Source organism: Accipiter gentilis, chromosome 29 (assembly GCF_929443795.1).
Source record: "Accipiter gentilis chromosome 29, bAccGen1.1, whole genome shotgun sequence".
Taxonomy (NCBI): Eukaryota; Metazoa; Chordata; class Aves; order Accipitriformes; family Accipitridae; genus Astur; species Astur gentilis.
The window spans coordinates 6,190,260-6,203,372 of NC_064908.1; the positions used below are offsets into that span (position 1 = coordinate 6,190,260).

The 13,113-nt window shown below is 52.8% G+C and overlaps 3 protein-coding genes across 3 annotated transcripts in view; 2 read left to right on the forward strand and 1 right to left on the reverse strand.

Annotated features, from left to right (window-relative positions):
• LOC126052234 (potassium voltage-gated channel subfamily A member 2) overlaps window positions 1-13,113 on the forward strand; it is a 358,553-nt gene that overhangs the window by 60,060 nt on the left and 285,380 nt on the right. The gene's annotated exons all lie outside the window — the stretch shown is intronic.
• PROK1 (prokineticin 1) lies at window positions 2,493-5,677 on the reverse strand. The gene is made up of 3 exons (XM_049832673.1): window positions 5,598-5,677; window positions 3,393-3,518; window positions 2,493-2,612 (listed from the first exon to the last, which is right to left on the reverse strand). Exons 1-3 carry the CDS (start codon window positions 5,667-5,669, stop codon window positions 2,493-2,495), a joined length of 318 nt encoding a protein of 105 aa, XP_049688630.1. The 5' UTR covers window positions 5,670-5,677.
• LAMTOR5 (late endosomal/lysosomal adaptor, MAPK and MTOR activator 5) lies at window positions 9,648-11,432 on the forward strand. Its single transcript, XM_049832674.1, has 4 exons — window positions 9,648-9,724; window positions 9,908-9,969; window positions 10,436-10,553; window positions 11,065-11,432. The coding sequence occupies exons 1-4, from the start codon at window positions 9,690-9,692 to the stop codon at window positions 11,123-11,125; spliced, it is 276 nt and encodes a 91-aa protein (XP_049688631.1). The 5' UTR covers window positions 9,648-9,689; the 3' UTR covers window positions 11,126-11,432.

Here is a 13,113-nt window from a genome sequence, read left to right on the forward strand (position 1 = left end):
GTGAGCTTTTGCTTTGCTGCTTTCTCCTGCATGGAGGTTTGGGGAGGGGGGGGGGGAGAGTTGCTTGCTTTTACTCTCTTAAATGCACTTTGAAAGCAGCTAAAAGTGTTTTTTTCTGCTAAAGTGCAGGTAAAACCATGCAGGGACACATCCCCAGTGAGGACATGGGAGAGGGGAGCGAGGGCAGAGACCCGCTCAGGCTGCGCATCCCTAATCTGGACTACTCATGACTTCTTCAATTTACAATTTTAAATCGAGAAGGAGAACTTGCTCTTACAATCATGGTGTCCCTCTATAAATTTATGCCAAAATCGAGTGATTTCCCACTAAACTGTCACCTCCTGCAGTTTAAAGCCACTGGGAGACTGGCAATTCCCACCAGGCAGTGCTGCCCCAGGCTCTGGGGAGTCCCCCCCAGAATGGGAATTGGGGATGGTAAGAAGCTGTTCAGTTGCTTTATTTCTTTTTGTTGTTGTTTTTTCTGCTGGGAGAAAATAATTTGCAATATTTTCCACTGGGAGATGTCTAAAAATTAAGTAAAAAAAAAAAAAAAAAATCCCAGCCCTTTCTGCACATTTCCAAGCTTGTGGGAAAGCCAGAAGCAGCTAATAAAGCCAGGCACCTTAATAAAAGAAATCCAAACCATGAAATTACTTAATTTTTAACGCTGTTATGAAACATTGCACTTTTTTGCTTTTTCCCCCTCTCCGTATTGGTATGGGACTCCTTTCTATATGGCAGCCCATGGTGTCCCCCGAGCCCTTCTGCCATGGTCCCCAGTGCCAAGCGATGGGTATCATCGATTCACCTGCCTGGGCAGATGCAGCATCCCCACCGCAGGATTGTTCTTTTGTCAACAAAAAGCAAAACTTCTGATGTGTTAAAAAACCCAAACAACTAAATAAAATCAACCCGGTCATTTCAGTGATTTATTTTCACCAAATGTCCAATATTTTGTGGGGGGAGAAACAAGTGCAGGGAAGCATCAAATGCCAAATCTGAATTACTTTACTCTCCGTGATAACACAGCGTCTGCCACAGCCTTAAAGGTGGTGCCCGTGGGGTCTTTAGAAGTAGAAACAGTTGCTGCTGTAGTACAGAAATCCTCCAAAACCCACCAAACCCCACCAAACGGGGAGGGCCCAGAGCACAGGAGAGTGCCACAGCTCCTGGTGCCGAAGCCCAAGGGCTTTCCAGGGGCAGCTCTGCACACGTGTGCATTCAAACCCCCAAGGCAAGCTTTGCCTTGCTTCTGCTTGAAAGGAAACCAATCGGGGTTATTATTTTTGCTGTAAATGCTGAATTTTCTTTTTTTATTTCTTTTCTTTCTTTCTCTTTATTTATTATTGCCAGGAGTTCCTGTAGGAAGCAGGAGAGAAGCTCAAGTGATACACGATCTTTCCACAATAGGTTTTTAAGAGGGGAACTGAAAGCACATGTCTGAGGGAACTTTTAGTGCATTTAATTAACTTTAATATCCCATTCTCCTCTCAAATTCAACTGACATAAAGAGAGGCTCCCAAACCTCGCACGGTGCCTGAATCTCAGGTAGATGCCGAGGCTGGAAAACATTTTCCTACATCCCAAAGACCCACCTCTGGCACGACACGGCTCCAGCCAGCCCTGCTTCAGCCTCTGCCAAACACATTGCATTGCTTGAACTTTGGGGAAACCCATTCCGTAATTCCCCACAGCTACTTGATAGTGATTTCTTTTAATTGCTGGCTAGATTAGACCATCCATCACCAGCTTGAAGACCTGTTCCAGGAAAAAAATAGGCTGATAATACATGACTGGGCAATATCACAACGGGAATTATCATTAGAGAAATGGTTTATCCAGTAGGAATTGCAGGGAAAATGCTAAAATTCCCTGCAAAAGGAAGTTTCTGCCCCTCTGATTTTTGTCTTTCCTAGTGCACGACTGAAAAGTGTAAAAATAGTTAAAGTCAGGTCTCCACCACCACCTTTGCCACTGGGCTCAGCCTTGCAGACGCTTTGGCAGATGAAATGATGATGCTCAGCTTCACGTCCCAAATTTTATCATGCGCCAGGATAAAAACCATGGGAGGAAGCTCTTGGCTGCTGGGTGCTCGGCATCTACTTTCACCCTCCACAAATTGCATCATCCTTGATTTTTACTGTATAAAATAAAGGAGGGAGGTGAAAGCTAGCTGACAGCATCTTGTGAAAGTGATTTTTGAGGCCACAGAGATTTCGCACACACACTATCCTTCGATCCACTCCTCTGCAGAGGATGCTGGAGCTGGGTCCTGCTCTGGGCTGGGGCAGACCTTTGCTCAGCCACATGTCAGAGCAGCTTGGCCTGACTGTGCCTCAGTTTCCCCATATAACATGTAGCTTATAACAACACTGTCTACCTTGGAAAAGCACTTTTAACGTTGCCTGGCACTATGTGGGCAACCAATGCCTATGGGAGATGGCAAGAAATGGGTGCTGGTGGCTCAAAGATGGAGAGGCAGGAGCATCACCCTAAAAATCAATATTCTTGAAGTCGATGGAGCAGCGGTAGCGGCCATCAAGGAACCTGGAGCATATGAAGTTGGGTAAACAGGGGCAGGTGTGGTGCTGGCGCTTCCCAAAGAAAGGGACCTGCGGAGAAATATGGGAGAGACGAGGGTGTCAGGGCCCTGCCGCAACCAAAACATTATCAAATGGGATCAAAACACTGAGAAAATCTCTGGCTCTGCTCAGAGGTTTAATGGGGATATGCCTGAAATTAATTTTTGATCCCTCTGAAGCCCTTCGCTCCTTCCTCGTGCTTGCAGAAGGTGCGGCATCATTAAATCTTGCCCCCACCATGCAAAATCAATATAGGAGTGCGGAGTGGGATGCTCCCCCCGAGGCTGGGATGCTCCTGCTAAATCCTCACGGAGGAGGGATTGCAGCAGCGTTGCGCTTTAGGCTAATCCCAGTGCGCTGGGGTTTCTTATCGGACAGAAATCATGGCGCTGGGGCAGCTCTGTGGCATTAACTCGGCTTCTCCTCGCTTGGCAGAGCATTTATGACTCAATTTGGAGCAGCGTGGTGTTCGCTTTTCTTTAAATGAATGGGCCAGGCGGTTCGGTCCCAGCTCTGAGTCAAGGTCCGCAGCACCCATGGGGCAACCCATGGATTTAGGGTGGCTCGGACAGGCAGGGCATTGCTCAAAATACTTTAGAGGCTGAAACCGGCTGCACCGTGCCAGCTCAGGGATAACCACGATGCTGCCCTGAGCCTTATCCCAAATCTACCCCAGCCCCCCCCCAATGCCGACCCCCTTCTCCATCTCAGGGCTTTAATGGAACTTTTCTCCCACGCAAGGAGCTGGGTGCCCTTTGCCCCGTCCTTGTCCCCCCCTCCCAGCCCCACTGGGCATCCCCACGCCGGTACCTTGTGACTGAAGGGGTGGCACTCGTCCCCCTCCTGCCCCAGGGGGGTGCACATCCGCAGCCCCCGCAGCCAAAGGCTGACGGCGCAGCAGGTCCCGGTGCCGCACTGCAGGTCCCGTTCACAGGCCTGGGGAGAGGGATGACGGTGGGTTGGTGGGATCGGCGCGGGAAAGCATCGCTACCCCTCTTCTGGAGGGGCCCGGTGGAGAAATCAGCCCACGCCGAGCTGCTGGGTGTAACCCCTGAATGGGGATTTAAGGGAGAGGGGCTTGCTGGTCCTAGCTCTCCCGTTTTGGGTTAAGCTGGGGAGGTTTCGGGGAAAGGCACGGGTTGGATTGCAGGTGCTGGGGTTTGCAGGATGAAGGGGGAAAGCCCTCATGCATGCAGTGATGGGAGGGACAGAGGAAAAGTTTGCAGCTGCCCAACTTAAAAGTAGCATCGGTACCAAGTCAGAGCAGCAGCATCAGGGGATAAATTCACTGTCCAGATCCTCCAGCATGCACATGCATCACCCGTCTGAGCCTGTAAAACCTGCTAAATAATGCAAATGCCCAGTGCTTTTTGTTATTAGAAGGGAGCAGAGTAATGCCAACAACTCAGCCGCTCCCACCCAAGGCAGATGTAAAATGGAAAACTGTCACCTCTCCCCACTGGGATGGGGAAACGGAGGCCCAGACGCAGATGCTGTGCCAGCTCGCCACCACACCTGGAAGCCCCTGCAGATGTTGAGAAGAGCTGGACGGGGCACCTGGAGCAGCAAGCAGGTCCCATTTTGCCCCCCAGTCTGTGTTGGCCATCACTAAAGCAGCTCATTGCACCCCTGATCCCTTCTCTGATCCATTTTCCTGACGTCAGGTTGGTAGCACACTGATGGAGCTCACCCCAACCCCCCCAGCATCCCCCCTCCTTGGGGCACCTCTCTCCCAGGAACTCCCAGCCACAAGCCCATTGCTTGTACAGATGAAGAGGTGTTGAAATTGCAACTGGAGAAAAAAAACCCATGAGGGCAACGGATAGAGCATAATTTTGGGGTGCAGCTCTCTCGCAGGGGGGCAATAAGGGGATTTTGCAGAGTCTTCCCTTTCGTGAAGGGAACCTGATTCTTCTCAAGCATCCAAAGCACCTTGTAAGACCCAAATACTGTTAAAAATCAGATCTCAGCAACGATGGACCCTCTCCTGCAAACTCTGGGGCGGCAGATGGGGGCTGCAGGCAACCAGGGAGCTGTACATCCAATCTCTTTTCTCTAGTTATTCAAAATGAGTCATTTAAGCCCTGGAAATAATTTCAAGAGTTGCTGGGTCTATTTGGCACTGGATGGAGGTGGCTCCCTCCCTGATGTATGTAGGGGTAGGGGAGATCCAGCCAAAAAAATCAGTCTTGAAATAAATAGGTCTGACTGTAAGGGGTGTCTGGGAAAAGAGAAGCCAAGACCCAGATGAAGCCAACTACAAAATTCCTACTGGCTGGGAAAAGCCAGGAGGCAGAGAGGCACCCGGGATGCAAACACTTTGTCTTGGTTTTAAACAGAAGATTTTTTTGTTGCCAGGGGGAAAAGGTGTGTGTGGGGGGGGTTCAGCCAAGCCCAGCTTTGCTGAAGCCAGCATCTTGACTCCTGAAGCACCTGGAGTGCTTCAAAGCCTGGATTCTGTCCCCAAAACTCATTGCTCCTCTTGCTTTTAGCATCACCCTCGGTCCGGCTCAGCACCAAGCTCTTGGACATGCTGAGCTACAAAAGCCCATTAACAGCAAGGTAAGCATCATACATCTCCTTTGCATCCCCATAGTTTCCCCCCTCTTCTAATAATTTCTCTTAATTTGGGAGGGAGAAGGACAATCTGGGGTGCTCGAGCCCTTGTCCCATTTGGGAACATGCTCTGGGGGATGCTTATAAACATATATTATTTTTTCCCTGCTGGAAAACTTCCTAAAATCCCCCGTATCCCTGCATGCCAGGTCTGACATGGTGCTGAGAAGAGAAGCAGAAAGAGCAGCTCACTGGTGTGACTTTACACGCACATGGGCTGGGGCTGGCTGTGGGAACAGCATCCCCGCATCGGAAAAATAACTAACAAATTGAGACACCAGCCCCCCCCCCCCCCCCCCCAAGCAAACAGCAAAAGGCACTGATTCCTGCCTTATTTCCCCAAATAATAATAATAATAATAAAAAAATCTCCCAGGTTGGGGATGGGACTGGCACTTACCCCGGTGATGACAGCGCAGGGGCAGGAGGTGATGAGCAGGAGCAAGCAGAGGGTTTGCAGGAGCCGGCCCATGGTGCTGGGGCAGGAGCCGTCTCCCCTTTGCCGATGAGGTCTGCAGCAGCCCCGCGCCTCCCACCCTATATAACCCCTTCCAGCTCCGCCACTGTGGGCTTTTTTTTTTTTTGTCCCCTGATGATCTCAGAATAAGCAGATGAGACCTGAATCTCTAATGGTGTAAAAGAAATATTAATAAACCACCGAGGAAGGGAAAAAAACCCCAACCACCTCTCCCACCCGCACCCACATCCCAGGGTTATTTTTCAGCTAAGCTAACACAGCTGGATTTTCCAAGTACACCTCTATATCCATATTTATCCCTGACAGGCGTACTTAAGAATTGAATTAAGAATTTGTGATTATTTAGCTAAAAGAAAACACAAGAATAAAGTTAGCCTGATACTTCTTGGCTCGTAAGAGGACAATGTGTAATAATGTGGCTCTGTGATAAATATCCTGTAAGGACTCGGCTGCATTTATTTGTGAGAATAAAAGGTGGCAGAGAGGGAATAATATCTTTTTCAGTAATGAGGGTGTGTTTGAATCTGAATAGAATGTATAACTATGTTGATTTATGGTTTGAAGTATATCTCCCATACCTCAAAGTGCATTTGGTGCATCTCCTGGGAGCATGAGGGAATAAGACCAGGGATTGCTAAAGTGGTTAAAAAAGCAGGAAAAGCTGGAATTGTCGGCTTCTTTTTTAATTTGTACATCCTGGGAAGATGCAAGGGACAACATCCCAACGCACTCAGGGATGGGGAGCCTTGACAAAAACACCCACCAGCCCCGACGGTTGCATCCATCAGGTGAGAGAGGAGCAAGAAATCTCTGCAGCTTCCGTGATGCAATGTCCCCATGGAGCTGGGGCCATTCGTCACCCACCATCTCATCCCATGCAGCCCTTCTGGGAGTCCAGCAATAAAAAAAAATAAAAATAATTAACATGTAAATACCCTTCCATGGCCTATGCATGGTCCTGTGCTCCCACAGCCCAGCCTGGATTCAGCTGGGACTCCCTGGACCAAGCTCCCAGTGCCTGCAGTCGTGCTGGCCGGGGCCATGCAAGCAGAGACCATGGCTAAGACCCTTCGTGCAACAAGGGCAGGAAATAAAACTCCTTTTTTTCCCCCCAAATATAGCTGGGTTTGCGATTCTGACCCAGTGAGATGGATTTTTCCAGCCCTGGATTGCTAGGTGCTGTATTGGTTCTGTGTGGCACGGTTTTGGTAGCGGGGTGTTACAGGGGTGGCTTCTGTAAGAAGCTGCTGGAAGTTTCCCCTGTGTTTGAGAGAGAGCGAGCCCAGACCAGCCGGCTCTGAGACGGACCCGCCGCCGGCCAAGGCCGAGCCAATCAGTGATAGTGGTAACACCTCTGTGATAACATTTTTAAGAAGGAAAAAAAGGTTGGGACAGAGAGAAACAGCCACCGGAGTGAGGAGTGAGAACATGTAAGAGAAACAAGCCTGCGGACACCAAGGTCAGTGAAGAAGGAGGGGAGGAGATGCTCCAGGCGCCGGAGCGAAGATTCCCCTGCAGCCCGTGGTGAAGACCCTGGTGAGGCAGGCTGTCCCCCTGCAGCCCAGGGAGGTCCACGGGGGAGCAGGTGGGTTCCCGAAGGAGGCTGTGACCCCGTGGGAACCCCGTGCTGGAGCAGGCTCCTGGCAGGATCTGTGCATCTGTGGAGAGAGGAGCCCACGGAGCAGGCTTGCTGGCAGGACTTGTGACCCCGTGGGGGACCCGCGCTGGAGCAGTGTGCTCCTGAAGGACTGCACACCGTGGAATGGACCCATGCTGGAGCAGTTTGTGGAGAACTGCAGCCCGTGGGAATGGCCCACGTTGGAGGAGTTCGTGGAGGACTGTCTCCCGTGGGTGGGACCCCACGCTGGAGCAGGGGAAGAGTGTGATCAGCCCTCGCCCTGAGGAGGTGAAGCGGCAGAAAATTACGTGTGATGACCGTAAACCCCATCCCTGTCCCCCTGTGCCACTGGGGGGGGCTTGGTGGTGAAATCCAGGAGTGAAGTTGTGCCCGGGAAGAAGGGAGGGGTGGTGGGAAGGTGTTCTGAGATTTCATTTTATTTCTCATTACCTTGCTCTGGTTGATTTGTAATAAATTGAGTTAATTTTCCCAAACTGAGTCTGTTTTGCCCGTGACGGTAATTAGTGAATGATCTCTCCTGTCCTTATCTCGACCCGCAAGCTTTTTGTTATATTTTTCTCTCCCCTGTCCAGCTGAGGATGGGGGAGTGATAGAACGGCTTTGGTGGGCACCTGGTGTTCAGCCAGGGTCAACCCATCACAGGTGCCATCCCCACAGCATCAGAGCTCCACACCAGCATTATGAATTTAGTCCTTTCTGGCTTTTCCCACTGAGGAATAAACATCCCTGAGCCTGATTTTGGAGCTGCTTCCTGCCAGACCTGCTCCATGGGGGCAAATTAGGGACTGGGAACAGCCGGGGGGGGGGGGGTAGGGGGGGGGGGCTCAGCCCCAGGGAAGAAACATGGCCTGAGGTGATGGGCTGGGATTTGAACTACGGGTTTGATCAGAGCTGTGCAGTTCAGTCGGGCTTTTCTGTTGAATTTCTTTTGTAGAGTATCAGTCCAGTGCTAAACCATCTATTTAACCAGTTAAAAATAGCCCCGGCATTTCCCTGCCCAGAGACCAGCACTTCTTTTGATGTGACAGCTGTTCTGCTGCTCCACTAAAGTCTCCTCCACCTGGGCTTGAATTAATTAATCCCAACTCTCCCAAAAATCCCTCCTTCAAGAAATTCTTGCAGCCAGGAAAGGCTTGGGAGTGGTTGTTTCGGGAAGATTTCATTGTGAAGGTGCTGATGGGATGGGGAAGATGCAGCCCCTGGCCTCCATAGGGCATATTTGTATTTTTGTCCTGTGTTGCTTCCTAGGGGTGGGGAAAAAAAAAAAAAAAAAAAAAAGACACTATAAAATCCAAGCCATCCCAGCAGCATGGGTTGTAGCAGGAAGCCCCGGGGCAGGTGGGATCAGGGATCTTCATGCTGCCCGAGACAGCTCCCAGCTTGACCAAGGAGAAAGAAAAATAAAATAAAAAAATCCTGCTGCACTTCACTTCCCCCATCAATAACATTTTAATTTTCTGACCTGACAAGCCAAGATCTATCGCTAGGCGCAGCCAGGAACGGCTTCAGCCGGCACCTTATTAGCGTCGCCGAGCTTTGCGATGCACCCACCATAAATTACCTCCTACTCTCCGCTGGCAGCGGGGCTCAGTTTTGGGGGGGGGGGGGGGGTCCTCGCAGCAAAGCCGGGCGCTGAGCATCACTTTTAACACCTCTCTGCCCCACGGGAAGGGGATGGGGTCCTGACCCCCTCAGCAGTGTATGCACCAGTCCAGTTTGGCCCCTCTTGCGGCAAATATTGGGCTCCAGGCCGTGTCCCTGTGTCCCCCGCATCCCCCAGCCTGCATCCCAGAGGATGCTCTGGCCGGGGAGGGCGCGCAGGGGCATCGCCATTAAACCACCACTTGAATTTCATTTTGCCCTGCAAATCCCAAACGGTGCTGCGCGGAGGGAGGGAAACCCCAAATAAACCACGCTCGGGAGTATAAAGGTGGAGAAAAAGGAGGAAAAAGAACCCGAAAACCCAAGAACCGCAAGTGTGCCACCCGCCCTGCCCCAGGAGGGCTGCGCTGGGGGGGGGGGGGGGGGGGGGGCAACGGGGTGCGGGGCTGGATTTGCAGCTAACGCCCCCAAATTAGGGCATGGCGGATATGTGGGCCTGCAGCGACTGTTTCACTGCAGGGAGCCCCGGGAGGGTCCCGGGCCCGGAGGACGGGGGCAGAGCGGGCGGGGCAGCAGTTTGGGCTGTACCCGCCGCTCACCCCCGCGGGAGGGCCGGGCGGGCGCCTTGGCGCAGCGAGGTCTTTTGACCCTGCGGAGCCGCCGTCTGCGCGCGTCACGTGGGTGACGCCGCTGCCAGGAGCAGGCCGGGGAGGGCGGAAGTAAGGGCGGAAGTGAGCGCGGGGTGGGGGGAAGGGGGCGCGGTGCCCGGCGGTATGGAGGGGACGCTGGAGCAGCACCTGGAGGACACGTACGGGCCGGGGCGGAGGGGGGCGACACACGGGGGACAGGGGAAGGCCCTGGCTGTGCCCCACCGGGGCCGCCGGGTGAGGGGGGTGAGGGGGGGAGTTGGGCCTAGGCCGGCCCGAGGCCCGGCTGGGGGGGGGGGGCGGTGTCTTCCCGGCCCTGACCGCCGTTGTCTCCCCCGCTGCAGCATGAAGAGCCCCGCCGTGGTGGGGGTTCTCTGCACCGACTCGCAGGGGCTCAACCTGGGCTGTAAGTATCCGAGCATCGCCGGGGGTTGGGGGTACCGGAGCCCGCCCCACCGGAGACCCCGGGTTGGGGGGGCACCGGGCCCTGCCCCACTGGAGCCCTCCCCGTTTGGGGGGTTCCAGGCCTTGTCCTGCGTGGGCCCCCGCCTCGTTCCACTTTGAGGCCGCCAGGCCCTGCCCTATTGTAGCCTCCCCCCTCCTTGGGTGTCCCCGAGGGCCTGGCAGCACCACCGCGGTACTCAGCTTCTCACACACAGGGGAGGAAACGGGGGCCAGCTCTTCCTCCCACTTAAATTCAGGCTTTTTGCTGGTTTGAGAGCAATAACGGGGGGAGATATTGCATCAACCCACAGGGGAGGCAGATGGGCCCAGGCGGGAGCAGCCCCCCTTAGCCCCGGGGGAAAAGCTCCTTCACACGAAGTGCTGTCATGGCACGCGTGGCTTTATCTAATGTCTTCCACCTCTTGCAGGCCGAGGAACCCTCTCAGATGAGCACGCCGGTGTCATCTCTGTCCTCGCCCAGCAGGCAGCCAAGCTCACCTCCGACCCAACCGATACACCCGTCGTGTGTTTGGAGTCAGACAGCGGGTGAGTCTCCAGCCCAGGAGTGCCACTTCTCCCCGTTTGCCTTTTCCCCCCAGCCCCGGGGCCCTCTAGAGGCAGATCCCTAGAGCAGCTCTCCTTATCTTGAGCTAAACTGGCAGATGTGGAGGAAGCTCCATCTCTGAAGCCATGGGGGGAAGGTAGTCACTGCCATAGGCATGGGAATTCATTAGATTAATGCGACCTCAGGAAGCAGGAACTGTAAAAGCAGAAGGAAACCTTTCAGGGGGTGGGGGTTACTGCAGCTCTGTACTTCTTCTACACTTGGGATTGCCACAGATAATGAAGCCCATGCTGCAGCCTGTCAGTATGGTAGGCAAAGACTTCTCCAGCACTCTTCATGGGAGCGGGAAGAAGACATGCAGTGACCAACAGGTCTAGTGCAGAGTTGGGGTTTGCTGCAGCCGTTGGATGATACCCGTGTCTAGTTTCCCACCCGTGTCAGCTCCTCGTCACAGCTGGCTTCTCAACTGCCTCGGCACTTTTCTTGTTCTAGGAATATCATGATCCAGAAGCATGACAGTATCACTGTAGCAGTGCACAAGCTGGCATCCTGACCCTTGGGAACCTGTGCAACGCCCCACTCCCACCTCTGGCCCAGCTCCTCCTCACTGGACAACCACTCTCCTCTGCTGTTCCAGCGCAGAACGTGCTTGTAGTACCAAACCTGGGCTGAAGGCTCTCCCTCTCCACTTAACAGCTCCTGTGCAGCTATCAGGGTCTCCAACTCACATTTTAGCACTTGTGCTGCTGAGGATAAAATGTGGGTCACTCACCAAGCTCATGTAATGATCAGATACTACAAGGTATATGTGTGTGTGTGGCCTTATTTTTGGAGAAATCAATAAATGACCTGCAAAAACACTCCTTTGCTTCTTTCTGCTCCAGCTGTGAAAACTGTGCCCATTGCTTTGCCTCGTTTCCAAAGCCAAGTGAGTTAACTTCTCCCAGTCCCTTCTTTATTAGCATTTCTCTAGAGAAGAGGAATAGTGCACAAAGGCTTGAATTAATGGAGGCTCCTCCAGTAGAAAAGATACAAACACTTTCCAAGGAATTGCTCCTAGGAGATGTTTAGCCTCCTCTAGTTCAATGTTCTGTGCGAGATTTACTTCCTTACTGTGCCTTGGATTGAAGTTCAAACCTACACCTGCTAGTCCTGCCTGCCTGGTCCCTGCGTGAACTATAAGTGGATTTTGACAACATGCTCACAAATCCAGGCCTCCTGCCCTCTTACGGATTCAAGCATTTGAAATAGTTGTTTCCCTTACATTCTGTGAAAAGGTTTTCCCCTTGTAAAAACTGCTACACTCAAATGCTTCCTGTATGTAAGGGAGTAACAAGGAGCTGGCCTGCAGCTGTCCTCATGCATAAAGTGGAAGGGAACCTTCACAGCAGAGCATGAGCTAAAAAAATTGGGCCCTGTCAGAGAAGAAAATGACACTGACGCTGCTTTGACTTTACTACTAGGAGCAGCTCTGTTTATCAGTGATGGTTGCAGTCATTGCTGTGTATGAAACAAGCAGTAGGGACAAGCCTTCCCCACAGAGCTGCGCTGTGTGCTCCTGTCAAGGTCAGTGTTAATTCTGAGTAAGGACCCAGCCTCAGAAGCAGGAGTTGGTGTGTCCAAGCTCTGTGACAGTCTTGAAGGGTCCCTCTTCTCCCCTCTCCCTGACACCCCACAGAGCTGGGAGCAGTTCCAGCCAGAGCGCTTCCTTCCAGACATCCAACAGCTCCAAGTGCGGATGCTGCACCAGATGCTGCTGCCACCAGCACCCCCACCTGCAGAGCCCCCCTGTCCTTCAAGCCCTTAAACCATATTCACTGCAAAACCCATTCCACTTAACTAAAAGATTAATGCACATATTAAAAGCCTTACTATAGGGAAAGTTCCTTCATATGCTCTGATATATCCTGGCCTCTTCCAGTAAAGATGGGGCATTGCCTTCTCTGCCCAGGGAGGGGAGCAGAGATCGGTATCACAATCCTACAATTTTATCTGACCTCAGGATTGCCAACTGGGGTGACAAGTCAACCAAAACCGGGGGAGGAGGAAGCACGAGGGCTGTATTTACCCAGTGGTTTGTGCATATTTGCAATAGAGGCATGGAGCCAACTCAAATCCTGCTCAACTACCAGCTCCGCTCAAGGGCTGCTGCAGCACGGCTGCTCTGCTCCAGCTACCGAGCATCTTGGCTGGAAAACTTACAGCTTCCCAGACTGTCCCCTCCTAAATGACGCAGTTTCCCGGGCCAAGGGCCATGCAGCAGAGACTGGGCGGGCAGGACAGGAGCTCTGCTCCCCTGCAGCCACCAGCAGCCCCAGGTTTGGCTTCAGTCCACCATTGCCACCTACTGCTCCGTTCAAGGGCTGGCAAGACCCAGGGCTCTGCCTGGAGTTATAACCCGTGCAGGCTTCCCCTCCTCTTTCCTCCCAACAGGATTTCTGCTCCAAAAGCTCTGGGTTTCCTGCTCCCGGCTGGGGAAGGGGAGGGACTCCTGGCCTTGGGGCCCTGCAAGCCAGGCTCTGCCTCCAGGGAGGAGGACGA

What these genes read in the sequence shown, in the direction of transcription:
- LAMTOR5 (XM_049832674.1), top strand. Translation starts at nt 9,690, where the DNA reads ATGGAGGGGACGCTGGAGCAGCACCTGGAGGACAC. An exon ending in GCAGGGGCTCAACCTGGGCT is followed by an intron (nt 9,970 to 10,435) that starts GTAAGTATCCGA and finishes CACCTCTTGCAG; the next exon opens with GCCGAGGAACCCTCTCAGAT. An exon ending in TGTTTGGAGTCAGACAGCGG is followed by an intron (nt 10,554 to 11,064) that starts GTGAGTCTCCAG and finishes TTCTTGTTCTAG; the next exon opens with GAATATCATGATCCAGAAGC.
- PROK1 (XM_049832673.1), bottom strand. Translation starts at nt 5,669, where the DNA reads ATGGGCCGGCTCCTGCAAACCCTCTGCTTGCTCCTGCTCATCACCTCC. An exon ending in CCTGCGCTGTCATCACCGGG is followed by an intron (nt 3,519 to 5,597) that starts GTAAGTGCCAGT and finishes CCCTCTCCCCAG; the next exon opens with GCCTGTGAACGGGACCTGCA. An exon ending in GCCACCCCTTCAGTCACAAG is followed by an intron (nt 2,613 to 3,392) that starts GTACCGGCGTGG and finishes ATTTCTCCGCAG; the next exon opens with GTCCCTTTCTTTGGGAAGCG.